Source organism: Rhinatrema bivittatum, chromosome 1 (assembly GCF_901001135.1).
Source record: "Rhinatrema bivittatum chromosome 1, aRhiBiv1.1, whole genome shotgun sequence".
Classification (NCBI taxonomy): domain Eukaryota; kingdom Metazoa; phylum Chordata; class Amphibia; order Gymnophiona; family Rhinatrematidae; genus Rhinatrema; species Rhinatrema bivittatum.
Genome location: NC_042615.1, coordinates 233,835,036 through 233,862,606, shown reverse-complemented (window position 1 = coordinate 233,862,606; position 27,571 = coordinate 233,835,036). Strand labels below are relative to the sequence as shown.

The window sequence follows — 27,571 nt, the reverse complement described above, 5'->3', positions numbered from 1 at the left end:
GTCCATCGGGGCTTCAACCCCCAAGTGATCCCTATGATACCTGGAGTGATGATACATCTTCTGACACAGATTTACCATCACCGCCTTCTCCTACAGAGAGTAGAAAAAGATCTCCTCCAGAGGTTCTCTCCTTTGTTAATTTTGTAAAGGAGATGTCCGAAATTGTACCTTTTCAGCTGCAATATGAGACCGATGACAGACACCAGATGATGGAACTGCTTCAATTTTTGGACGCTCCAAAAATCATCGCTTCCATCCCCATTCACCAGGTGTTTCTCGATCTCTTAAAGAAAAACTGGGAATCTCCTTCATCTGTATCACCAGTTAACAAGAAGGCTGACTCCACATACCTCGTCCAGTCAGCACCAGGCTTTCAAAAGCCTCAACTGGATCATCGCTCTGTTGTGGTGGAGTCCGCACAAAGAAAAGCCAAGCGTCTCAAGCCACACTCCTCCACTCCGCCGGTCAAGGACAATAAATTCCTAGACAGTGTGGGACGGAAAGTGTACCATGGAGCTATGCTGATTTCTCGCATAGCCTCATATCAACTCTACATGACGCAATATAACAGAGCCATCCTTAAACAGATGCAAGATTTTGCTGACACATTACCTGACCAATACCAGCCACAGCTTCAGGCCCTTCTTAATAAAGGATTTGAAGCGGGGAAGCACGAGATCAGAACGGCTTATGACATCTTCGATGCCTCCACAAAGGTTTCAGCTACTGCCATCTCGGCCAGACGTTGGGCTTGGTTAAAATCATCCAACCTTCGCCCAGAGGTCCAGGATCGTTTAGCGGATTTACCCTGCTTAGGGGACAATTTGTTTGGAGAACAAATTCAGCAAATAGTAGCTGAATTGAAAGATCACCACGAGACGTTGAAACAACTTTCTTCTGTTCCGTCTGAGGTTTCCTCCAAACAACCACTTAAGAAGGACTCTAAGAAGTCGTTCTTTCGGCCACGCTGTTACTACCCTCCATCGGCCAGGCCTCGTCCAGCTCGATCCTCTACTAGGCCTCAGCCGCGTCAGCCTAGGAAACAAAGGCCTACTGTAGCCCCTCCTCCTGGGCCTGCGGTTGGCCTTTGACTCCCCTGTAGAGAACACATGCCAAACCCCTCTTCCAGACATTCCTGTAGGAGGTCGACTGTACCATTTTCTACAACCTTGGTTGCAGATCACCTCAGATCAGTGGGTGCTAACAATTATCGCACAGGGTTACCACCTCAACTTCATAACTCTTCCGGCAGACTCCCCGCCTCTTCAAGCGTGGAGTCTATCCACCCATTTGGCTCAATTACAACAGGAAGTGTCTCTTCTTCTGCAATCAAATGCTATAGAACCCGTTCCTCCCTCTCAACGAGGCAAGGGATTCTATTCCAGATACTTCCTAATACCAAAGAAATCAGGGGGACTACGTCCCATTTTGGACCTTCGAGCCCTCAACAAATACCTTCAAAAAGAGAAGTTCAAAATGGTAACCCTAGGCGCGCTGCTCCCTCTGCTACAAAGAGGGGATTGGCTGTGCTCTCTCGACCTCAAGGACGCTTATACCCACATTGCGATCACACAATCCCATCGCAAATATCTGCGGTTTCTCGTAGGCCACGACCATTATCAATACCGTGTCCTACCTTTCGGTCTGGCTTCTGCCCCACGAGTCTTTACCAAATGTCTCGTAGTGGTAGCAGCATTCTTAAGGAAGGAAGGTGTCCACGTCTACCCCTACCTGGACGATTGGCTAATCAGGGCCTCCACCCAACAGATAGCTCAATCCTCCCTAAAATTGACAATTCAAACACTCCTTTCCTTAGGGTTTCTTGTCAATTACGAGAAATCTTGCTTAGTCCCGTCTCAAACCTTATTCTTCATTGGAGCAGACTTGGACACCTTACAGGCAAAGGCTTACCTTCCTCTTCAGAGGGTCCACACCCTAATGTCCCTGGCTCACCAGCTCCAGTCTCAGAACACTGCCACGGCTCGCCAGTTCCTCATTCTCCTAGGACACATGGCATCCTCGGTTCAAGTCACTCCCATGACCCGACTAGCCATGAGAGTAACACAATGGACTCTACGACACCAATGGATTCAAGCTTTTCAGCCTCTGTCCTCCATAGTCACAGTCACACAAGCGCTGCGCCTATCCTTAACCTGGTGGACGACTCAGGTCAACCTCCTTCAGGGCTTACCTTTTCTTCCACCGGATCCGCAAGTAATCCTAACCACCGACGCTTCTCACATCGGTTGGGGAGCCCATGTGGACGACTTTCAAACCCGAGGGTTATGGTCCAAAGAGGAAGCCGAACACCAGATAAATTTCCTGGAACTTCGAGCAATCCGCTATGCGCTCCGCACTTTCAAAGATCATCTCTTTCATCAGATAATCTTAATCCAGACGGACAACCAAGTGGCCATGTGGTACATAAACAAGCAGGGAGGTACAGGCTCCTTCCTTCTGTGTCAGGAAGCTGCGCAGATCTGGGCGGAAGCCCTCTCCCACTCCATGTACCTCAGGGCCACTTACCTGCCGGGAGTAGACAATGTATTGGCAGACCAGCTGAGCCATGTCTTCCACCCCCACGAGTGGTCACTCGATCCTCTGGTAGCGACCTCTCTGTTTCACAAGTGGGGTTCTCCCCGCATAGACCTCTTTGCGTCCCCTCAGAACCACAAAGTGGACGATTACTGCTCTCTCATTCGGAGCCAGCACTCTCGGCCGAGGGATGCATTCTCCCTCAAGTGGACAACCGGTCTGCTCTATGCATTCCCTCCACTCCCTCTTGTGTCAAAGACTCTCGTGAAGCTACGCCAGGACGGAGGAACCATGATCCTGATAGCACCTTACTGGCCACGCCAAGTATGGTTTCCAATACTCCAGGATCTCTCCATCCGCAGGCACATTCCTCTGGGAAAGGACCCGCATCTGCTCACTCAAAACGACGGATGCCTCCTCCATCCCAACCTCCAAGCCTTGTCCCTGACGGCATGGATGTTGAAAGGTTAGTCCTTCAACCATTTAACCTTTCAGATTCCGTTTCTCGAGTCCTGATAGCTTCACGAAAGCCTTCCACAAGAAAGTCTTACTCATACAAATGGAAAAGGTACACATCATGGTGCACTTCTCAGTCCCTTGATCCCCTTTCCTGTCCAATCTCCAAATTCTTGGACTATTTATGGCATCTCTCTGAATCAGGTCTTAAAACCTCTTCTATCAGAATGCATGTCAGTGCGGTAGCCGCCTTCCATAAGGGTATTGGGGGTAATCCTATTTCAGTGCAACCCCTAGTAACACGCTTTCTTAAGGGCTTACTCCATCTAAAGCCACCCTTGCGTCCTCCGGCCCCATCCTGGGACCTTAACCTGGTTCTTGGTCGTCTAATGAAACCTCCTTTCGAACCTCTGCACTCCTGTGACTTGAAATATCTCACTTGGAAAGTGTTATTCCTTTTGGCTGTTACTTCAGCTCGCAGGGTTAGTGAATTACAGGCCCTAGTTACCTATCCGCCTTACACTAAGCTCCTGCAGGACCGGGCGGTACTCCGCACTCACCCTAAATTTTTACCTAAGGTAGTTTCGGAGTTTCATATCAATCAATCTATCGTACTACCTATCTTTTTTCCCAGGCCCCACTCCAACTCTGGAGAGCAGACCCTGCATACCCTAGACTGTAAACGGGCTCTAGCTTTTTACCTAGACCGTACAGTTTCCCACAGGAAGAGCACTCAATTATTCGTCTCTTTCCATCCTAATAAGTTGGGACAACCTGTGGGTAAGCAGGCTCTTTCTTCCTGGTTGGCGGACTGCATTTCTTTTTGCTATGAGCAAGCTGGCATTCCTTTTCAAGACCGTGTTAAAGCACACTCTGTGAGGGCCATGGCGACGTCCGTGGCACACCTTCGTTCGGTGCCGCTTCCTGACATCTGCAAAGCTGCAACCTGGAGTTCTCTCCATACCTTTGCAGCCCACTATTGTTTGGACAAAGCTGGAAGACAGGACTCCATCTTCGGCCAATCTGTCTTGCGTAACCTTTTTCCAACTTGATGTACCAACACCCTTCCACCTTCCCGGTAGGGTGCGGATGCCCTTTCCCAAATTTTTCCTCAGTTGTTGTGCCTGCTGCACATTGTTGGGTACATTTGGTGCAGGTCTGGACATCCTCAGCTCGGTACTCACCCATTTGTGAGGACAACCATCCTGCTTGTCCTGTGAGAAAGCAAATGTTGCTTACCTGATGTAACAGGTGTTCTCACAGGACAGCAGGATGTTAGTCCTCACGAAACCCGCCCGCCTCCCCGCGGTGTTGGGTTCGTTTTATTTTTACTTTCTAGGCACTGCCTGTAGCTTTGAAAATCAGACTGAAGGGAGACCCCTGCTGGCTGCAGGGTCAGTGCCTTGCTGGGCATGCCCAGTAGGGGCCAGTCAAAGTTCTGTTTAAACTTTGACAGAAGTTTTCCGTGGTGGGCTCCATCCTCGATGTCACCCATTTGTGAGGACTAACATCCTGCTGTCCTGTGAGAACACCTGTTACATCAGGTAAGCAACATTTGCTATATTTGGGGAAGAAACATGCAGCTTACATTAATTGTGTGTATACCCATGAATCAAGATAGCTTAATTTTTGGTCATCTGGTTAAACAAAAAAATCCATAACGCCCCATAACGCAGAGAGTCAAAATTGATCTTGCTGTACCACAGCTGTGAAACTGGGTAAAAACTACTTGGGAAAACTAGTCAAAATCACCAGAGATGTGCAGAAAGGACGGATTCGTCCGATTTGGTATTCGTCAGGACCTAAATACATTGCATTTGTTTTCATAAGGGGAAACCCGATTCGTCCATTAGTTGAATTTGGTATTAATTTTCCATTAAAGTTGGAAAAACAAAAAAACCCCCCTTCCCAGCTCTTTAAATTTAATTAACTACACACACCCCCCCCCCCCCCCCCCCCAGACTTGCCAAAAGTCCCTGGCCGACCGCCCCTGTGTGATAGTAAGGGCAAAGGCTTTCGACGCCATTTTGAATACTGGCAGCTGAAGGCCCGCATGCAGGAGATCGCACCAGGGACTCCTGGCAAGTCCTGGGGGGGGGGGGTCAGGAGGCGGTGGTTTTATTCGTTAATGATATGTTGCATTCGTGGGGGTTCGCCATACGTTTCGGGAACCCACGAATGCAACGAATAGGGACTTATACGTTGCAGATTGCGCATTCGTTCAAAATGAATGCACATCCCTAAAAATCACCATCTTAACTAGAAGATTTAATATGAGATTATCATTCATTATGTATTTTACTAATTTTGTGCTGAGAGATTTTACCCCCGACATAGATGCCTAACTCTTATAGACAAGGATGTCATGAAAGGTTTCCAAATGCTTTGGAAATTTGCCCACTTGGCCAGAGCCATTACCCTTTGCTGAAATCCATTCCATTTCTAGCATATTATGTAGTTGGCATTTCCATAGTTTGCCATCCAGTGAGAGATCCTCCATCCATTTGATCATTATACACTTTTTGGCAATAATTGTGCTTTAACGAACTAACAAGGCGTGATATTTTTTTTCAAGATGTCAAGCTTGTAGTTTGATCAAAGATACCCAATAGGAAAAGAACTAATTTCACTTGCCCTCCTACAGTATATTCCATGGAAGAATTGCTACTCTTTTGGGATTTTTTAAGAGTATCTTTGGCTATTTTAATCTACTTTAAATTTGGCGTAGCTTAAATTTAGGAAACTTTAACCCATATACACATTTTGAATCCAATAGCTAGTCTTTCATCTTTAAAGAAACCCCTGCTCTGATTTACTCCGTCTAAGAAGCTGCTGGGAACCAGGAAAATCAAATATAAGTAGGGATCTTCGTTTTCAGTTTTTATTTTACTTTACTTTTCCTGGGAATATATTGGTGATTATTATAAGGAACAAAATGGTTAAAAAAAAATCACTGGAAAAAATGATGGTGCTTTATGCCACTTATTGCTTAGCACGGAGACCAAACATGTCTACATTGGTCTCATTAAACCAAAAAACTTTCTCACGTGTGCAGTGTCCCCTAAGTGCCTCTCTGCAAATGCTATGTGGCACATAATACGGCTTTTCTTCAGCAGTGGCTTCCTTCTTGCCACCTTCCCATACAGGCCATCTATGTGGAGCAATCTTGAAATTGTCAGTGAACATTTTACCCAGTCTTAATCACAGACATCTCTAGTTCCTTTAAAGTAAATTTCGGTTTCAAAGTGACCTTCCACTTCAGTTTTCCTTAACCCATGTCTGTTGTCCTTGGAGGGCTGGACTGATGACAGTAGTATCTTGGTAATGCCAAATTGTTTCCACGTTACAATGATGGGCCTGACAGTTCGTCAAGGGCTATTCAAACACACTGCCATTTTTCTTATAGCCTTCACTCAATCTATACCTTTTTGAATCATGTTATCCCAGAGTTCTTTCAGCAGCTCATTGTTGGGCAAGTTTTGACCTTACTTCAGATTCACTTCTTACAATAGGACCAGCTTGATTCTTCATACAGGAGTATTTGAATTAGCTCAACTGCTGTGTTGCACGCAGGTGGCCTCTATTATACTTATTATGGGCCTTGTTAAGGCAATATTTTAAACCGGAGCTAATTTGTTTTCTTTGATTAAAGGGTGTGAAGATTTATACAATCAATTTTTATCTTGTATTCTTAAATACTTTTGAAATGTTTCTATAATTGTTCTTTCATGATGAAAGTGTAGATTAAGTAGATTAGTGAAACAAACTCCCACTTTAATGCATTTTGATTTGTATTTTTTAGACAGAATGTGAAAAATGAACAAAGGTGTGAAGACTTTATTTATATGCCGCTTAAATCAAGGTCCTAATCGGCATCAAAATAACGCACATAATATCCAAGACACAAAGACGCAGAAAATCAATACAATGACATAAATAATAACTTAGGACACCTTCATTAAACAGTTCATACAGTGGTTCCAAAGCCTACGAGAAGGCAAGTCTAAAGAAAGAATGTCTTTGCCATTTTTCTAAAGGTTTTATGACATTCCATTAACCGGAACTGTTGGGGAAGAGTGTTCCAGAGGATTGGGACAGGGACAGAGAGCCTGGTATCTAGTGACTGAATCTGGCATGTCACATAGATGGTATGTCCACTGGACCCCTTTGAGCTGAGCACAATGCTCTGCCAGGGTTATAAATTTGAAGCAGAGCATTGGTCCAAGGCAGCACATCCCAAAGCCAACACTTTTTGTACAAGCATAGCTGTCTTATATTTCATATGCCATTGCACAGGGAGTCAATGACTTTTACCATGCACTGTAGATATTGTAGCAGTTGCAGAACCTTGGTTTAATGAGTCCTATTTCTGGGACATAGCCTTACCAAACTATAATCTTTTCAGTAAAGACTTGGTTTGCAGAAAAGTGTCATTTTTATACAAAGTAATATTAAAGCAACAGAAATGTAGAGGATGTAGACAAGAGAGGAAGCACCTTAGTTTACACTGGAAAGGAAATTGGGACTTCTATCTATACTTTGACATGGACAGGAGAGATGGATAGCAATCTAGTCAGATATGCATAAGATTGCAATGAAGGAAAGATTTTGCTGTTGGTGTTGGATCATCCTATCTACAGAATCAGAAATAGATCCTGAACTCTTTTCATGGGGAAAATATAACTGAGCCCATGAGAGGGATGAGGGGAATGATGTTTCTATTTCCTAGCGTGTAGCCAGATGGACTCAGGACCAATGGGTTATGTGCTCCCCTGCTAGCAGATGGAGTTAGGTTTCAAAGCTGATATCACCTTAGATATACTCCTGCAGTGACCTCAGCCATTCAGTATCTCTCAGTCTCTTAGCAGATGTGGATTGTGTCTCCTATCGGGAACATAGTACTCTTTAGATGAGAAACATTTACCTTCAAATTTCTACTTTTAAATTGGAGAAGATCGAGCCCTGCTGTCCTGCAGTGATACCTAATGGTCCCTCCCCCAGTTGAGAATTCCTGAGGCGATTTCCGAGATCCTTCAGAGGTTTGCCTTGGTCCAGTGGCTAGTTCCCAGCATAGACTTTGCTGCTGAAGCAGTTGAAAGGCAGCGGGTGCAGGAAACCGAGATCGGTGGTGACTGCCTAAGCCCCTCACCCCACAGCCAGAGACTGTCCTTGTACTCAGCTGGTAAGCGCTGAGCCCAGGTAAGTAGAGAAGATCTCCTCTTATCCAGAAACGTGGAAGTCTTTCCTCCAGTCTCTTTGCTCGGCACGCTGTACCAACGTCGACCCCGATAGGGTGAAGGAAGGGGTTTCCAAGCGGGTTGAGCGGCCCTGCTTCAGGCTCGGTGGTCACTCCACGTGGCAGGCTGTGGCGGCGCCATCTTGCGTGCGGTTTTGTTGCAGCGCCATTTTTCCCTCATTGTCAGTACCCGCGGTGCAGGCCGGCCCTCGTGTGCCTAACTTGCACTCCTGTGTGCATAACTAAGCACATAACTGTGCGCACAACTACACGCACAACTAGCCACTCAGATTTACACGTGCCGAGGCAGGCATGTGCATGCTCAAGAGGCACTATCCGGCTGAACTCACAAGCTACAGAGTATTATGGCCACGGTAGCACAGAAGCTGAAATGACTCTCCCTTTGTGCTGCCTGCCCGATTAGGACTGCTCAGGTTGACCTGGAATCCTTCCTGTGTCAGCACTATGAGGAAGCTAGTGAGGGCTGGGCTCTCCGAACTTTTCCAAATTCTTTCCAGTCGGAGGATGGATCAGCCACGACCTCATTTGACAGCACCCTGGACCTGAGCAATTCTGGGGTGGTGTTTCTCCCCCCCACCCCGGGAGAGGACAGTTCAGAGGCACCTACCCCAGTTCCTCTTAGGCTAAATATGGACCCAGCGGCCTTCTCTTGGTTGGAATTCTTTCAGGGCTTAAAAGCCTTTGTTCAGATGCAGTTGACTACTGCCCCTGCCGGCCAGAGCCCCAGCTGGGAAGACCTCGCCCTACCACCCCTATCCAGCAAGCCTCGGGACATGCCTCACCTCACTAAGGGTATCCCTGACAGGGACCCAGACACCACGGACACGAAAAGGATGCAGATTTATTGGAGGATGGGGAAATCCCTCCAGGCCTGGAGGATACCGAACTATGCTTCGAGATGAATTACCGGCCCTGGTCTCCCAGACATGGGAGTTCCTGGCATGGACTCTGTTGGAACCAAGGAAGAATGCCATCCTGGTGTCTCTACAGAAAGCCTCTTGCTATTTCCCGATGCTGGAAGCCATCCAGGAGTTGATTGGCCTGGAATGGGATGCCCCAGAAGCCAGTTTTAAAGGAGGTCGGGCTCTGGATCCCTTATACCCTCTGGAGCTGGTAGCCAAAGAATGCCTGCATTTCCCAAAAGTGGACGCCCTGGTCTGCGCCGTCTCGAAGCGAACAACTATCCCAGTAGAGGGAGGAGCGGCCTTGAAGGATGCTCACAATAGGCGGTTGGAATCTATCCTTACGCAGGCCTTTGATGCGACAGCAATGACACTGCAGATCGCTTCCTGATGTGTCCTGGTGGCACACTCATGTCTGCTTATCTCTCTCTCGAGAGGCAGATAGCTCAGGGGCACATACCAGAGAGATGATCAAGCCCACCGCGGCCTTCCTAGAGGATGCAAGCTCGGACCTAGTATGCACCTCAGCCAGAGGAGTAGCCTCAGTGGTGGCAGCCTGAAGACAGCTATGGTTGCAAAATTGGTCAGTGGACGTGACCTCCTAAGGTGAACTTTACAAAGATGCCCTATAAGGGATCCCTTCTGTTCGGTAGCGAATTGGAAAAACTAGCCAGTAAGTGGGGTGAATCTCCGGTGCCTTGGCTACTGGAAGATAAGAACAAGAGGTTGCAGCACCCCTCTCCCATGAGGATCGGGCCAGGGGCTCTCAACACTTCCAGCCCTACAGAAACTCGTCATTTCAGATATCTTGGCCCTCGAAGGTCTCAGTCCTTTTGGAACTGACAACCAAAAAGAGGAATGGGTTCAGGCTCAGGTTCGACCTGAAATTCCCAATGAAGTTTGGCCGACCCATCCATGGGACGAGGAGATAGGGGACAGACTATCCCTCTTCTTTTAGCGGTGGGTCGAGATTACGTTGGACAAATGGCATCCCTCGGAACACATTCATGATGTCACCTTGCCACTCCCAGCACAAAAAACTGGCAGTGGAATCCACGTTAAGGCTCCTCAGTCTGAGGGTTATAACCCCGGTACCTACACCCCAAGTAAATAAGGGGCGTTTTTCCTTCCAAGACGGGAGGGGTCATTCCGACCCATCTTGGAACTCTAGTGTCAATCGTCATCTGCGGATAATTCACTTCCGCATGGAAGCTCTTCGCTCCATCATAATGGCCGTACAACCGGGAGAGTTCTTAACCTCCCTGGACCTCTTGGAGGGCCTACCTTCATATCCCAGTCTGTCAAGACCACCAGCGTTTCCTACACTTTGCGGTACTGGGCCACCATTACCAGTTCCAGATGCTGCCCTTCAGCCTGGAAACCGCCCCCAAAACATTCTCTAAAATTATGGTGGTCATGGTGGCGGCACTGAGGAAAGAAGGAATCCTGGTGCACCCTCACTTAGACAACTGGCTGATCTGAGAAGAGAGCCTCCAGGTGACCAGCAGGGTCAGGTCCTTCCTACAAGACCTCGTTTGGGTCGTGAACATGGATAAGAGCAGCCTCAACCCTTCCCAGTCCTTGGAGTACCTGGGCGTCTGGTTCGACACTAAGCAGGACAAGGTCTTCCTCCTTCCCTCAAGGATAAGGAAGCTGATGTGTCGAATGCGTTGGTTGTTGAACATGATGTGTCCCAGGGTGTGGAGCTAATTCCAGGTCCTCAGCCTCATGGCGTCCACACTGGAAGTAGTTCCGTGGGCGAGGGCACACATGCGGCCACTCCATTGCTCTCTGCTATCATGTTGGAACTCACTATCTCAAGACTACTCGTTCCACCTCCACCTACCGATGGAAGTATGTTCTTGGCTCCAGTGGTGGCTACAGGAAGCTCACCTAAGCAAAGGTGTAAGCCTGTCTCCACCGAATTGGATCGCCCTCATGACGAATGCGAGCGTCCGAGGGTGGGGAGCTCACTGTCAGGAACTGACAACTCAGGGGCGATGAACCAAGGAAGAGGCGCGTTGGAACATAAATCACCTGGAAGCACAGGCAGTCAGATTAGCATACCTGCAGTTCAGCCACAGGTTCTAGGGACAGGCAAGTCCGCATGATGTTGGACAATGCAACAACTGTAGCCTACATCAACCGCCAGGGAGGCACCAAAAGCTGCCAAGTGTCTCTGGAAATAGACCTCCTTAAGGAATAGGCAAAGTTAAATCCACAAGGGATCTCTGCCACCCACATCGCGGGAAAAGACAACGTCAGAACAGACTTTCTCAGCAGGGAGAGTCTGGATCCAGGGGAATGGGCGTTTGTCAACCAGAGCCTTCCAGCTCCTAGTAGATCACTGGGGCCTCCTGTCCATTGACCAGCTGGCCACATCTGAGAATGCAAAGGTCCTCCACGTCCCTGGCATACATATGGATCTGAAGAATATTTGAGGCCTGGTACGTGGACCGTGGGGTGCCCCCATAAATGACCAAAATCCCCATGATTCTTTAATTTTTACAGGATGGACTGAACAAAGGATTGTCCCTCAACTCCTTGAAGATCCAGGGGAGAGGTAAATGGAACCCGCCTATCGACACATCCAGACTTGGCCCATTTCCTAAAAGGGGTTAAACACCTCCGACTAACCTTAAAGTGGCCAGTCCCCCTATGGAACCTCAATCTAATATTGGACTTTTTAGCAGGGCCTTCCTTTAGGCCACTGCACAGTCTGTCTCTATGCCTATTTAACACTGAAGACTGTATTCTTAGTGGCGATATGCTCAGCTTATTGCATCTCTAAACTGCGGGCTCTGTCATGTCTGAAACCGTTCGGTTCACTCCAGGAACGTTGCAGTTTCGCACCGTCCCTTCCTTCTTACCAAAGGTAGTCTCTGAGTTTCACCTGAACCAGACCATCTCCTTGCAGTCCCCAGATGGATGCAGGGACACGGAAGACTACTGCCTACTATGCCACTTAAACGTCAGTAGGCTTTTAGTACGGTACCTGGAACACTCAGAATTGGTGTGCAAGACAGACCGCTTGTTTGTCCTTCATGGGGGAAGAAAACAAGGCGAAGCAGCTTTGCGAGCTACCATAGCTTACTGGATGAAGGAAGTGATCACGGGAGCTTATGTGGAGGCAGGGGAAGCCTTTACCCCTTCAGGTCAAAGCTAATTCCACTAGGGCCCATGCCGTATCCTGGGCAGAAGCTAAGCTGCTGTCTCCTGTCGAACAGCTTCGTGGTCTTCCTTGCACACCTTTTCCAGGTTCTATTGCCTGGATGACCAGGGCTGAGAAGATGAAACTTTTGCAAGGGACCATGAGCAGCCTCCCGCCCCGTTCGGGAGTAGCGTTTGTACATCCCATTGGTCCCGAGACCATCTGGCTACATGCTAGGAAATGGAGAAATTACTTACCTGATAATTTTGTTTTCCTTAGTGTAGACAGATTGACTCAGCATCCCGCCCACAGTTGCCCAGGAGAGGCACCAAGGAATCGCCCATGAGGTGAATATCAATTCCATGTGGTTATGGGTAAGCCGTTGCCCTATCTCTGGTTCAGGGCATCTATAGTATTGCTGGGATTCAGCACTTAATGTTGGTTGAGTACAGTTGCGGTCTCCAGTTTTTAATCAAGTTCTTCAATAATGTCCACAATGGCTTTTTGAAGAGAATACTGAATGGCTGAGGTCACTGAAGGGGTGTATCTAGGGTGATGTCAGTTAGAAACCTGACTCTGTCTCCATCTGCTAGCAGGGGAGCACATAACCCATTGGTCCTGAGTCCATCTGTCTACACTAAGGAAAACGAAATTATCAAGTAAGTAATTTTCCCAGTATCCAGGTAAGTGGTTATCTGAACACCTGTGATCATCAGATGCTACTATTTAATATAAAAACAAAAGCAGAAAGGGGTTATACAGAAGTTAAAGTTCTGGATTTCAGGAGTATTGACTTTGTCAAAATAGGAAGGACATTAAGGAGCGGCAGCTGGCGTGGAACAGTAGTGGGATAAATGTAAAGGCAATATTGTAAGGACAACAAATCTTCATATTAGGAAAGCAAGTAAATGTAAGAGGGAAAAGACCAGCGTGGGGTTTTTTTTTCCCAAAGAGGTAACTGAAAAATTATGAGAAAAAGATTAGCAATCAAAGTACAAGGGATCTAAGAATGGAGCACAAAGAAGAATATCTGGTAAACTAGGAGAAATAGGGAAAGTATTCTGGATAATGTTGAGAGTAGGAAAAAAAAAGCTAAGGTGGTAAAAAAAAAAAATGAGGTGCTGAGACTTTTTTTTTTTAGGTATGTCAATGAAAGGACAAATTGTAGAGGTGGAATTGTAAAACTGGGATGAGAAAAGGAACACTTGGGGGCCTTTAATTGAGGGGGAAAGTAAAAATGCTAAACAAATACTAAGTATTCACTGAAGAAAAGATTGGAAGAGGATTGCTTATTGTTGGTAGAGGTACCTATGGTAGTGGGTTAGATGCCATGCCATTTTATGAAAGCAGGTTTGTATAGATCTAGCCCCGTAGCTTTGTCTACTTTTAGTTTTGCCAGATAGGAACCACCTGGAATTTAGAGAGCTCAAAGACGTTCTGGTGAGTCTGCTGAAGGATATGTTTTTAATAGATTTTTGGATATGGGCGTGGTCCCATGGGATTGGAGAATAGTGGATGTCATCCCTATTCGTGAAAATGGTAACAGAGGATTTTAGTAGAATCTCCATTAATTTTTATCAACACCTAAGTAAGACTAACCAGCCTGTAGTTTCTAAAGGAAAGCACAGTATAGTATCTAGAAGTGTTTCCCAAAGCACACCTACATTAACAAAAATATGTGGCACACCAGCCTCTAGGACAGGCAGTGCAAATATAAAGAGCGCTCCATCTGTCTCTCTCAAATTTTAAAACAGAGTGAGGAGTGGAGACGCACTGGAACCTGTCATGACAGACCAGCTTCCTATATATATATTCTATCCCTTATGTGTATGTATGTGTATATATATATATATATATATATATATATATATATATGTATGTATATATTCACACACACACACTCTAATCAAGCTGAATGCCTGTACCACACTAACGTCTCCCTTATCCTGCACATGTATGTATGTGGCTGCCAGAGCTCCTTCACTGCTACTGCTCCCAATCTTCAGAGTAAGTCAGAGCTCAGTGCACACTCTCCCCTTCTCAGGCTGGAAGAGCTTAGGAGGGGGAAGAGGAGGTGGTGGTGTGTGTGTGGTGAACTAAGCAGGGCTCTTGCTATAACTAGGAAGGAGAAGAATGCTTGACTATCTATGTTCTCAGATAGGAGCTCCTGCATGTTTAAGAGCCACTGCTGGTGTGTCTTTTTTTTTCCTGTAAGGTGCTGAGAGCAGAGCTCAAGTGGCGTTCTAGATCTGAACATCAGACAGTGGTGACTTTTTAGTGGCACATCTGATCAGGTCTGAAGGCTCACCGGTATGCTATAACAGTGGCTGGGAAACACTGATCTAGAATCTAACAGATTGCTGGATCTGAAGCAGCATGTTTGCAGAAAGAGATTGCAGCAAATTTGATCAACTTCTTTGATTAGGTAACTAGAGAAGTATATCAAGAGTATGCGCTGGATGTGGTTTACTTGGATTTCCTCAAATGTTTACATAGTGTCCAGCATAGGAGGTTCATAAATCTGGAGAAACATCATGCAAAACCATGTTAACAGACAACCCAAACAGCAAGCTCAGAGAAAATGTCAAAGACCTGGGCTTCTGGATTGACACCGAACTGAACCTCAAACACCACATAAAGATGAAAATGAAAGAAGGATTCAACAAACTACTTATCCTGAAACAACTAAAACCCCTTCTTAATCCACCAGAATTTAGAACCATCCTTCAAACCCTGATCTTCTCCAGCTTCGACTACTGCAATTCCTTACTACTCGGCCTCCCCAAATCCACCGTACGTCCACTTCAAATTTTACAAAACGCCACTGCCAGAATACTCACAGGACACAAAAAAATGGACCATATCACACCAATACTAAAAGAACTACGCTGGCTTCCCATAGAAAAACAAATTGAATACAAAACACTAACCATCCTACACAAAGCAATGCACTACAATGATTTCAACTGCCTAGACAACATACTACAAAAACACAAACCTCAAAGAACCACCAGATCGACTAATAAAGCTCTATTTGAAATACCTCCACTCACCCAGACCAAACTTACCACCATAAGACAGAACATTTTCAATAGCGGGACCCCAAGTATGGAACACCCTGCCAGTTAACTTAAGACTGCAAAATAACACAAAACTTTTCAAGAAACAACTAAAAACATGGATATTTAAACAAACATACAAAGAAGGAATTGGATAAATAACAACATAACACGAAACACAACAGTCACTCCCACCCAACCCCAACCTAAACACAATTCTGCACTAGGCTGCTAATTCGCAACCCAACCTAACCACATTTCCGCATTAAGACTGCTGATTCTCAAAGTAAATATCCCTACTCATGCCTAGACCTTAATGTACAAAGTCCAAACAATTAATTACTGTTTATCACGTTCTCAAATGTTCTTGAATGTAAATGTTTATTTTTAACTACTGACTGTAAAAGGTTGTTGTAATTGTAAACCGGTGTGAAGGCTTTTGCCAAACCTCAGTATAGAAAAAAACTTCAAATAAATGGAGTAGCCTGGGAGTGGGCCCCAAGGTACAGGACTGGATTAGAAAATGATTAAAATTAATTGATAAATTGCTAAGGATAGTGGTAAATGGAATTTTCCCTGAGGAAAGAGATGTGATAGTCCCATAGGAATATGTTCTGGGGCCTATTCTCTTCAATATTTTGTGAGTGATATTAGGGAAGGGGTTAGAAGAAGAAATGTGTTATTTTTTTGTAGATAACGCTAAAATCTGCAAGAAAGTGGGACACACCTGGAGGAGTAGACAGAATGCGTTGTGAAACAGGAGAGTTAAAGACTGTACATAGCACCACCCAGCGTGTTCCTCGAACCCACAGGTTTGCCCACTCCTGTTCTAGACAGAAGTCATGGCATAAAGCTCCAGGTGTGGGAGATAGACTCAGGATTGACAGGAAAATGTCTTCACAGAAGGTGTAGTGGATGAAAGCAATGACCTCCCTGTGGAGACTAAAACAGTAACAGAATTCAAGAACATAGGTTAAAACAGAGAGAATCCTTAGTAACAAAGAAGTGAGGGGAAAGCCAGTGATCTGCTGGGATCCATGGTATTGCACTAGGAATGAAATAAGGGCAGATGAGATGAATCAGAGAGCCCTCATCTTTTGTCAGATTCTTTGCCTGTATATTAGAAAACCTTAGCTGTAACTTGCATTTGTTTTCATATATGTGTTTGAATGTACTATGCCACAAATTTTATGCCGTAATGTACTGCATCCTTTTAAGGACAGCGTGGTGGTGCCATTTTATTCAAATGTAATTATTTGAGTTGTGTGTTTATAGTAAATTAGAAATGTTTAAAGAAAAGTGTGGTGGTGTTCTGCACATATTTGCCATTTTAAGAACAGATTCTATAAGAATGTTCTTTTACACTCTCCACTCATTCATTCTACTGCCAGTGGTTCTTATCACAAGAAATGTGTGTGTGGTGCTGCATTATATCTGGCGGCTTTAGAAGAAAACTAACATTGCAACAAATACTTCCCTCTGGTATTGCCACAGTTTGTCTTTTTACCTTTGTCGTAGAACATATGTAAGTGTTGTAAATTCTACTAATTATGAAGCGAGAGACGTTTTTGCCGCCAGTAATCTCCCAAACACTGCAGCATTGTGCTGTGCTAGCAGTTTGCTTGTTGGCGTTTTATCATTTTGCTAGAAAAGCAATGCCTTTTTGCTTTTTCTTATAGATCTGAAAATACGTGAGAATGAAGATAACAGTGCAGTGGTAACCAATCTCCTGGACATTCATAGACTAATCAGGAATAAATTCTGGCCCTCTGTCCAGTCCTGGATACAGGTGAGGGAAGGCACACTTTGTTTTTTCTGCTAACTTTTAACTTCCAATTATGTCTTTTAACTTTCTTGCTGCTGATTACTGCATTGTCTGTATGTGAATGCCTACTTTATGCAGAAGTATAAGAACTTGGGGTTAGGACTTCTCAAAAGTTCCCCCACATTTAGTTGATGAGAATATAGGATTGGTAGTTGCCTACATATTCTGTTTCATAATTCATCAGAATGTGAAATGTATAAAGCATATCTGAAAGAAAATTTACAGCATGCAGTGGAGAGCATAGAGACGAGCAGCTCTGCTTGTTTATGTGTATATGGATGGAAAAGAGTGAATGGAGTGCCTTTATATCAGTAGGGTTTCTTTGTAGACTGTGCCGGTAGACCGTGTAAATTGGTTCAGACTGTCTAGAATAGACCTGCGCTTCTTTCCCCTCTAGGTTATAATCCAAATTTCATAAACTCTGCGTGAAAAATGTCAGTTTTGCTGAATTGGCCAGGCTATTGTAAACTCTAATTTCAAAATACAGGTTTTGCTAGTCTAGGCGTGGGACTATAAGAAGTAGATTGGAGTTTGATTTGTAAATCATTATGCAGTCAGTATCTATCAAGCTTTCCACCTTAATTTCGATCCAATACAGTAGGAGTACAGCAGGCCACTTGCATACATAACTAGTGTACCAAGGCTGCTGCTGCTTATTAAGTAATGGTCCACACAGTTTAAAAAAAAAAAAAAAATTCAAACCTATGATAGCTTGGTTATTTAGCCAGGCCTTTCCCATTTAGTTCCAGTTCATCTTTTTAAAGATGTAGTAGGTATTGATTTGCTCAGGTGAATTGGGCTGGTTCTGATTAGGGTATGCTATAGAATGACCTAGCTAGCATTTATAGAAACATAGAAATGACGGAAGAAGAAGACCAAATGGCCCATCCAGTCTGCCCAGCAAGCTTCGCACTTTTTTTCTTCTCATACTTATCTGTTTCTCTTGGCTCTTAGTAACCTTTTGGTTCTATTTTCCTTCCACCCCCACCATTAATGTAGAGAGCAGTGTTGGAACTGCATCTAAGTGAAATATCTAGCTTAATTAGTTAGGGGTAGTAACCGCTGCAATAAGCAAGCTACACCCATGCTTATTTGTTTACCCAGACTATGTAATTCAGTCCTTGTTGGTTGTTGTCTGTATATAGATCCACTTTTCTTCATTCCCCATGCCGTTGAAGCAGAGAGCTATGCTGGATATGCGTGAAGTATCTGTCTTCCTCACCTGCCGTTGAAGCAGAGAGCTATGGGGAGCAGGTTCCCCCCTCCCCATGTTGTTATAACATGGGGAGGGGGGAACCTGTAAAATGATTAGTATATACTTTGACAGAGAGGATGTACAGCTGGGTGGAGACTGGTTTGCATGGGAAGATGAGGATATGGTAGAGCAGGGATTGGGAAAACCTATAGGAAGGGAGGGTTGGAAAGTTGTAAGGAGAAGGGTCATTGTGGTAGTTTATAGTATGGAGGAAAGTTTTGGAAAGCAGTATTAAATGGTAAGTTTAAAATGAGCATGTGGGCACGCATATTCTGGAATTTTTAAATCATGCGTGCGGTTGCTTGTGTATGATTTAAAATACGCCTACTGTGCATATGTGTGCTCCTAATTTTAAGCAGTTACTTGAGCAAATGTATTCTGCATATCTTCCTTAGGACTTTTTTGGCTTTAACACGTGAAGGTAAATGGATTTAAAACATGCTCACATGAAGAACATTTCCAGTTTTACCAATTAGTCCACCAGTTTTCTTAGCCCATCTCGAGGTCAGATCCGTCGCCCAGTCATTTTAGGCCCGGAATATAAATCAAATCAAAAAGATTTATGCAGACTTGCACCTCATCAAGAGCAGAAGTAAGCACGCTCTGCTTACAGCCAGCTATGCAATGCGGCTACCTGATTTAAAATACAGATTTTCATGTGTAAATCTTGGCCCAGACTTGTCCCCAACATGCCCCAATTCTGCCCCCCCCCCCCCCTTTTTTATTTTTAAACTCATGCACATAATTTGCAATTTCTTAGCATCTACTCAGATGAATCCATAACAAGTGGGTTATGCATTCCTACCAGCAGATGGAGATGGACCATATCAGAATGAGCCAACAAGGATCCACCATTGACCGGATCCCTGAAACTGGCAAGAGCAATTACTTGTACCCTTAAGGAATAAAGGGTCAAGCCATCCTGCAAAAATTCCAAAATCAAGCAATCCCCACTGGGGAAATGCACGTCTTCCATCTGCTGGAAATGGAGAATACTGGCAGGCTGATGTAACTACAGGGCTGTATATACTGTGACATCAGTTTACTTCTCCATCTGCTAGTAGGAATGCATAATCCACTTGTTCTAGATTCACCTGTCTGTCCTAAAGAAAAGGAAATTATCAGGTAAGTAGTAATTTCTCATTTTTTAAACATGCGCTGCTCACACAGGGCCCATATACTCATGTATATGGGCCTTTTAATGTGAGCAACGTTTTTAAAATTCAGCCTTAGCATATAGTTGGTGCCCCTAGCCTTCTGTGATTGTGCGGCTGTGGAGGAACCACACAGCTTGTTTCTGCATATTTTACAGTCTTCCACAGAATTAACATTCCTGAAAGCTTTCACATCTCTTAATTCAATCTTTTGAGGAAATAAGCAGGGTGCCTGCCTACCTTCCGTCTCAGCCCTCTCTCTGCTCCTGTTCCAGCCCCTTCCCTTTCAAACAGCCTGCATGGAACCTTCTTCTGTTGGTCCCCCACCTCCTTCCTCCTGTCTTGAAGTAAAGGAGGGAGAAGTGAAGTTGGAATGGACAGAGAAAGCAGTCAGAATGTTTGATCCCTCAAAGATCAAACCAAAGTTGATTTTGATATAATTTCCGGTATGGAGTGATGTCCCTTTAGAAGAATTTCATTTTTATACAAAAGTTTTTGCATCTGCATACGTGGCTAGTCATACATCATTTACAAAGATCTGGATGTGTTTTGGAAACCTGCAACTGCTGGTGACTCTCAGCTGGCAGAGAGGGCTTTAATTTCAATCACAGAAGCCTTGATGACTGACACTGCTGCTGGCAAGTTTCAGCTTAAGCTAATTCAGCCTTTTGTATTCGTTACCATGTGTCCAGTGCAGATCTTTCTATATAATTAACAGCATGGCAAACTGCTCATATTGAGGGCCTTTTTTAGCCTACAGAAGCTTTATATACTTGGAAAGATGACAAGGACTTTCTCAAGAAAATATAAAACGGATGATTACATTATTCAGGTCAAAATAAGTGACATTTCACAGTTAAAACTTTATAATTATATGTCTTAAGTTAATAAACTGCTGATTTTTATACTTGGTACATTTTTTATTTGTATATGTAAATATTGTTAAAAAATATGAATTTTTTTTGCATAATGAGAGGTATGACTGACTCTATGCAAAATTATGTAAATTTACCACATAATTGCCACAGAGTCTTGAAAAATTTGCTGCAGGAAACTGGGTGCTCTGAGTATAATAGGGGGAATGATGAAGATTTTAAAGAGAGGATACGTAATTGGATTAAGGGTTTATTGGGTGGGTAGGGAGGGTTGGAATGATATAAGGAGAGGTGGATTTGGTTTTATTATGGTGGTGGTTATAAGATTTGTTGGGGTTTCTTTTTTTTTTTTTTTTATAATTAGTATTTAATTGTAAGTTTTGTAACTAATTATAGTTTTGTAACCACTTTCAGTTACTTTAAACAAAGATAAGTGAATTTGTGTACTTCAGATGTCCAAAACAAAAATTGTAAAACAGATGCAATTAAAGTTGAAGAAACTGGAGAAGACATGGTCTTGACGAATTGGGACATAATGTATTATATGAACTTCTAACTATAGAAGGAAAAGTAGTCTGTTCATTCTTGCTCATCAATATGGCCTTCCTTAATATATTAAAAGATGCGTATGAAACATCTGGGTTCTGTATTTAAAGAAAAAGCTGATATCTTTTTCTTTTAAAATTTGTTGTTCTCTAGCTGTTTACTAAAGCAGGAGTTAATGACGATCGTATGAGACATGCCATTGACCTCAAGAGGCAGCTAGAATCAGCCATGAAAAAGCAAGAGGAGATGAACATTGAATGTAAAGAGAGGGAGCGAAAAGTGGTGAGTATCTGAATTTTCAATCTGAAACTGACTAAACAAGACAAAGAAACCATTGACATCCGCTTGTCACTGAATATTGTTGCAGTGTAGCTAATAATAGATGGGGAAAAGCATAATGTATAAAATTATATTCAGTGTGTTGTGTATATAATGTATAACAGGATATGTGAGGCAAGTAAATTTTCCATTATATTAACATTTGTAGCTTCCCCTCTTTCTTCCCTCCACTTTTACTGCTCATCTAATAAACTTGAATAGGGAAGGAAGTGTAATTTCCAGGGTCAGCATGACAGGAGATCACACAGTTTTAGGTGCTGGTTTTGGATGCGTGGAAAGCATCCTATGCATATTGATGAGTTTCTCCCTTATCAAGGAGTTTAGTTTTGCAGATTGTAGTTCCGATGTGCCCCTTTCGTTTTATGCTTCATTCTGAAATTTAAAATCTAAATTGTGTGCTTCTGCGAGTCCCTTGTTTCTGTCTGGTCCTTAAGACTATGGAATTACTCTAGGTTTCATGGTGATTTAGGTTATTCTCTGTCCATCACATGTAATATCTGGAAGATTCTAAACTCTGCTCTCAAGATATCTGCCTCTTGCAATAGACATTTTTCCTCCTGAAACAGATTGAATATTTCCTGATGATAAAATTTACAGTGCATATATCTCCCATAAAGATGACATAAGATCTGGAAACAAGTGGATTACCAAACTATTCTGTGGTGCGGCCAACATCTACAAAACAAATATCTACAGAATGATTTTCATTCTGTGTACTTTCTGCTTGGGTTTAAATTTTGTTTCTCCTACTCTGAGAAGCTATAAATTGAAATTTATTTTTTTTTTTTTACTATGGGCTGAGACACTCATGTTAACTGCTCAAATTAATCTCCCAGATCTGTTCAGAACTCTTGTTTTTTAAAACTTATCTGTCTTCTCCTTCTTAGCATGACCTGTTAGCAGCTTTACACAAGTGTTTAAATTGTAGGGTTTTGTGTCTTCTTTTTTGGGATGCTGCTGTTTATCTGCATAAAAATAATCCTAAAATATTATTTTAAGACCAATAATTGAAAGTTCTAAGAGAGTTCAGGCCTGGTGCTGGACTCTTAACAAACACTTAAAATCATTTGTGGATGTCCTGTTTTGACAGCAGACTTCATGCCTCACTTGCCTGAAGTTGAAAAATTCTAGGCTACATAGAGTAATTCTTCATTTTTCATGGCAAACTTCACAAATTTGTCATTTTAATAGCACTTTAATTGAGCTTCAAAGAGGGTTAATAGTGCCTTAGTGTCTTTTTTTTTTTCCAGTATAACCAGAGGTATAAACATCCTGGGCAACTGCCTAAAACGTGGTTCCTATAATCTGCTATTGTGGCTTGAGGCAGCTTTCAGCCACTGCTGTCACTGTGGCATGGAGCAGCCTGCAGTTGCCGGACTGCAGAGGAGAGGAAGGCAGGCTGGCTCGATTGGGGAGGGGAAGTAAAAGAAACTGGCTGGTTGGGAGAGTAGAGGAGTAGCCTTGTGTATAGAGCAGTAAGCTGAGAACCAGGGAAGTTAGGGTTCAAATCACATTTCTCCTACTGATGCTTCAGGTGACCATGGGAATATCTTACATTCACTATACAGAAACAGTTAATGATTAACGTGCAAAGAACCACACTTGTCTCACAAAAAGACGTCGCAAAAACCAAAAGTTTTTTAATTTTTATGTGCATAGAATTTATCTAGAAATGTGGACCATCATACCACCCTTGGTTGATTCAGGCAGTAAGCCATGCTTTCAACCACAACGGGTCACATTTAATCATCGGTCCAATAAAGTCTTTTGAATTACTTCAATTCTCTATTTTATTAAATTGCTTTTTTTATCCATTTATGATAAAATATTTTTGACGCTGTTAGGGTAAATATATTTGAAGCGGAATTTCCTTACTTGTACGGAGCGCCGCCGCGCTTCCAAACCTTTGTCTTCACTTACTTGTGCGGAGCGCCGCCGCGCTTCCAAACCTTTATCTTCAATACTGCCGTGCTTTATAGGCGAAGATTTCCGATTGAAGGTGCTCATACAACTAAGAGCTCCTGTAGTCCGACGTACGTTTCGCAGTTGCGCTGCTTCAGGGACTATATCCTGATCGGAAAGTTGTAGTGTCTGGACTTAAAAAAGTGCAAGGTTAATTCCCGCCAAAATTGCTTCAATATTTAAATGCCTTAATATTTGCTTCCGTCTGATTCATACGGTGTTTAATGCCTATAAAAATGACAACAGATATGAAACCACATATATTTTTTGCACAGACGTTTCTCAACGTAAAATGTGCACCTTCCAAATGGATTACAAAGTAAGCATGATTGTAGTCTTCTCTTACCGCATTCAGTCGCCTAATCCTCTTACCGGCGTTCTACTGAATTGCCGCGAGATCTAGCCTGATTTTATAGAATCACCCAGCCGCACCTGTGTATTTGATTTGGCAGGTGAGTGGATTCACATAAAGTGAATCCACTCTATTTCCTTGTTGAGGCCACCAGGAGTCACTGTATGCAATTGGAAAATCCACCGTTGTTCACATTAAAAAACTGCAACAATTCGATCTCCCTTTCTCCAATGTGGGTGAATAACTTCTAAGATGGTCCATTTGATGTCAGAGAAAATATGATTACAGTCTCTGAAGTGTGTTACTAAAGGTTCTTCTACTCGACCCGTGTTGATACAACATTTATGTTCAGTCAATCTGGTTCTGAACGGGCGTTTAGTCATGCCCACGTAAATAAGTGGGCACAGACAAAAGATGGCATACACAACAAAGGAAGATTTGCATGTTGCTTGAGGCAGAGGGACTGTCCGACCCGATGGTAATGTAATGGCAGTCTGTGATGATTTTAGGGCACAGTGGGCACAATTTACACAGTTCATAATAGAGTCCTCAATATTCAGGGACTCATGGAGGCTAGAGTGAACCACTTGGTCTTTAATATTTCTGCCTCGAGAATACGCTATCCGAATTGGTTCCTTAAATAAAGGATGAATTTCTTGGAGAATTGCCCAGTGTCTCCGTATAGCTTTGCTGATCATTGGAGTAGCCAATGTATGCCTCATTACCATGGTCTGTTGGTTCAAATCCTCATGCTGTCTCAGCAGAAACATAAATTCCCTATTAGAGTAGAGGGCTCGTCGGTAAGCCCTCTACTCTAATAGAGGATACCCTCTATCGAGTGTTAAAAAAGCTTACCGACGAGCCCTCTACTCTACTCTAATAGGGAATTTATGTTTCTGCCGAGACAGCGTGAGGATTCGAACCAACAGACCATGGTAATGAGGCATACATTGGCTACTCCAATGATCAGCAAAGATATACGGAGACACTGGGCAATTCTCCAAGAAATTCATCCTTTATTTAAGGAACCAATTCGGATAGCGTATTCTCGAGGCAGAAATATTAAAGACCAAGTGGTTCACTCTAGCCTCCATAAGTCCCTGAATATTGAGGACTCTATTATGAACTGTGTTTCTAAAAATTGTTTGGCTGAAGCCATTACATGATTAAAACAGAAGCCCTGCCATTCTGAAGTAGCACTGGACTTGGACAAGTGATGTCATTTTTCTTGTGCATGACAATCCTCTGAGTATTCTTAGGAATGAGTAAGTTTGTTCCTTTCTTAGCGTACAGACAAGTGAATCCAAAACCAGTCTTTATGTACCTCTACTAGCAGATGGAGTCTGAGCAAAGCTGACATCATAGTATATATATACTCCAGCAGTGACATTAGCCCACCAGTATTCTCCATCTCCAGCAGATGATGGATTTGCATCTCCCTACAGGGGATTACTTTAAAATTTTGAAGGAGAAGAGAAGAGGAAAATTAATTTGCCCCACTTTCCTGTGGTGATACTACATGGTCTCTCCCTCAACTGAGAATTCCTGAGGTGATTTCCGTGGTCCCTCACATGAGTGTCTTGGTCCGGTAGCTGGTTTTTCAACTGGTGTGGACTTAACTGTAAAATAAAAAAACAAAAAAACCCCAAAACAAAACCCAGCTGACAGGCAAGCAGGTGCAGGAAACTGAGTGCGGCGGTGAAGGTCTATGCCCTCTCCCCCTGCAGCTGGAGACCAACCTTGTACTCAGCCTGGACAAAAAAAACATGCAGAGAAGAGGAGTGGAGTAGGGATTCCTCTCACTCACCCTCCCTTTCCCGGTCTCCGTGCTCGGAGCATGATTTGACTATCGTTCCCGTGTTCGCTGGAGTTCTGGGGACAGGGCAGCCTGGCGGGTTAAGTAGACCTTGTGGCTAGAACCCGCTCCAAGGCTCTGCTGGTTCGCCGCATGGTAGGCTGCGGCAGTGTTTTCATATGTTTTTTGTGTGCCTCAGACTGTCCTCTTCTGTTCTGGCGGATCTTGTTAGTGCATCCGACTGCAACATGTTGGGCATATAGGAGTGCCTACAAGGGCGCCCGTTTGTGCACGCACACACTCGCCTTTTTTGCGCGCATTGTCAGAGTGTCCTGAGGGACATAACATAAGAAATTGCCACGCTGGGTCAGACCAAGGATCCATCAAGCCCAGCATCCTGTTGCCAACAGAGGCCAAACCAGGCCACAAGAACCTGGCAATTATCCAAACACTAAGAAGATCCCATGATACTGATGCAATTAAAGCAGCGGCTATTCCCTAAGTAAACTTGATTAATAGCTGTTAATGGACTTCTCCTCCAAGAACTTATCCAAACCTTTTTTGAACCCAGCTACACTAAATGCACTAACCACATCCTCTGGCAACAAATTCCAGAGCTTTATTGTACATTGAGTGAAAAAGAATTTTCTCCGATTAGTCTTAAATGTGCTACTTGCTAACTTCATGGAATGCCGCCTAGTCCTTCTATTATTCGAAAGTGTAAATAACAGATTCACATCTACCCGTTCAAGACCTTTCATGATCTTAAAGACCTCTATCATATCCCACCTCAGATGTCTCTTCTCCAAACTGAACAGCCCTAACCTCTTCAGCCTTTCCTCATGGGGGAGCTGTTCCATCCCCTTTATCATTTTGGTCAGCCTTCTCTGTACCTTCTTCACTGCAACTATATCTTTTTTGAGATGTGGCGACCAGAATTGTACACAGTATTCAAGGTGCGGTCTCACCATAGAGCGATTATAGAGGCGTTATGACATTTTCCAATTTATTAACCATTCCCTTTCTAATAATTCCTAACATTCTGTTTGATTTTTTGACTGCTGCAGCACACAGAGCCGACTATTTTAAAGTATTATCCACTATGACGCCTTGATCTTTTTCCTGGGTGGTAGCACCTAATATGGAACCTAACATCGTGTAACTTCAGCAAGGGTTATTTTTCCCTATATGCAACACCTTGTACTTGTCCACATTAAATTTCATCTGCCATTTAGATGTCCAATCTTCCAGTCTTTCAAGGTCCTCCTATAATGTATCACGATCTGCTTCTCTTTGGAGAAGAGCGTGGTTTGGAGCACAGTCCTGAAATCCTGGAAATGGAGGAGAGGTTTGAGCCTTTTTATAACTTGTAGTCTATAAAAACCATCCTTGGAAATGTTGTTGATGGATTTCTTTAAATTCAGGTGGTTATCGAGGATTACTTCTAGATCCCTTACTTGTGTGATCTGGGTGTTGGGTGTTGTTGGATGGATTAGGGCCGAGTGGTCGGAGGAGATGAGAAGGAGTTCTGTCTTGGTTGCATTAAGAACCAGGTTCAAACTGGTGAGAAGGCGGTTAATAGCTTGCAGGCAGCTTTCCCAGTAGGAGAGAGTTTTAGAGAGGGATTCTGTTATGGGGATCAGAATCTGCACGTCATCTGCATAGAGGTAGTGGATTAATTTTAGGTTTGTAAGCAACTGACAGAGGGGGAGGAGGTATATATTGAAGAGGGTGGGGGACAGGGATGAGCCTTGAGGTACGCCTAGTGTTGATTTGATGTCTGGAGATTCTTTATTATTAATTTTTACTTTAAAGCTCCTGTTACTGAGGAAGGAATTGAACCATCTGTGTGCAGATCCTGATAATCCGATTTCTGAAAGCCGATTTAATAGGATGGCATGGTTCACGGTGTTGGGTTCCATATTAGGAGCTACAACCCAAGAAAGAGATCTAGGTGTCATAGTGGATAACACATTGAAATCGTCGGTTCAGTGTGCTGCGGCAGTCAAAAAAGCAAACAGAATGTTGGGAATTATTAGAAAGGGAATGTTGAATAAAACAGAAAATGTCATAATGCCTCTGTATCGCTTCATGGTGAGACCGCACCT

General features: G+C 43.7%; 1 protein-coding gene across 2 annotated transcripts in view; it reads left to right on the top strand.

Annotated features, from left to right (window-relative positions):
* UVSSA (UV stimulated scaffold protein A) overlaps nucleotides 1–27,571 on the top strand; it is a 209,132-nt gene that overhangs the window by 34,660 nt on the left and 146,901 nt on the right. For both annotated transcript variants that reach the window (XM_029592666.1, XM_029592673.1), the window contains exons 6-7: nucleotides 17,040–17,149; nucleotides 21,169–21,297. In XM_029592666.1, the coding sequence (XP_029448526.1) occupies nucleotides 17,040–17,149; nucleotides 21,169–21,297 (239 nt within the window). The remainder of the gene's footprint in view (nucleotides 1–17,039; nucleotides 17,150–21,168; nucleotides 21,298–27,571) is intronic.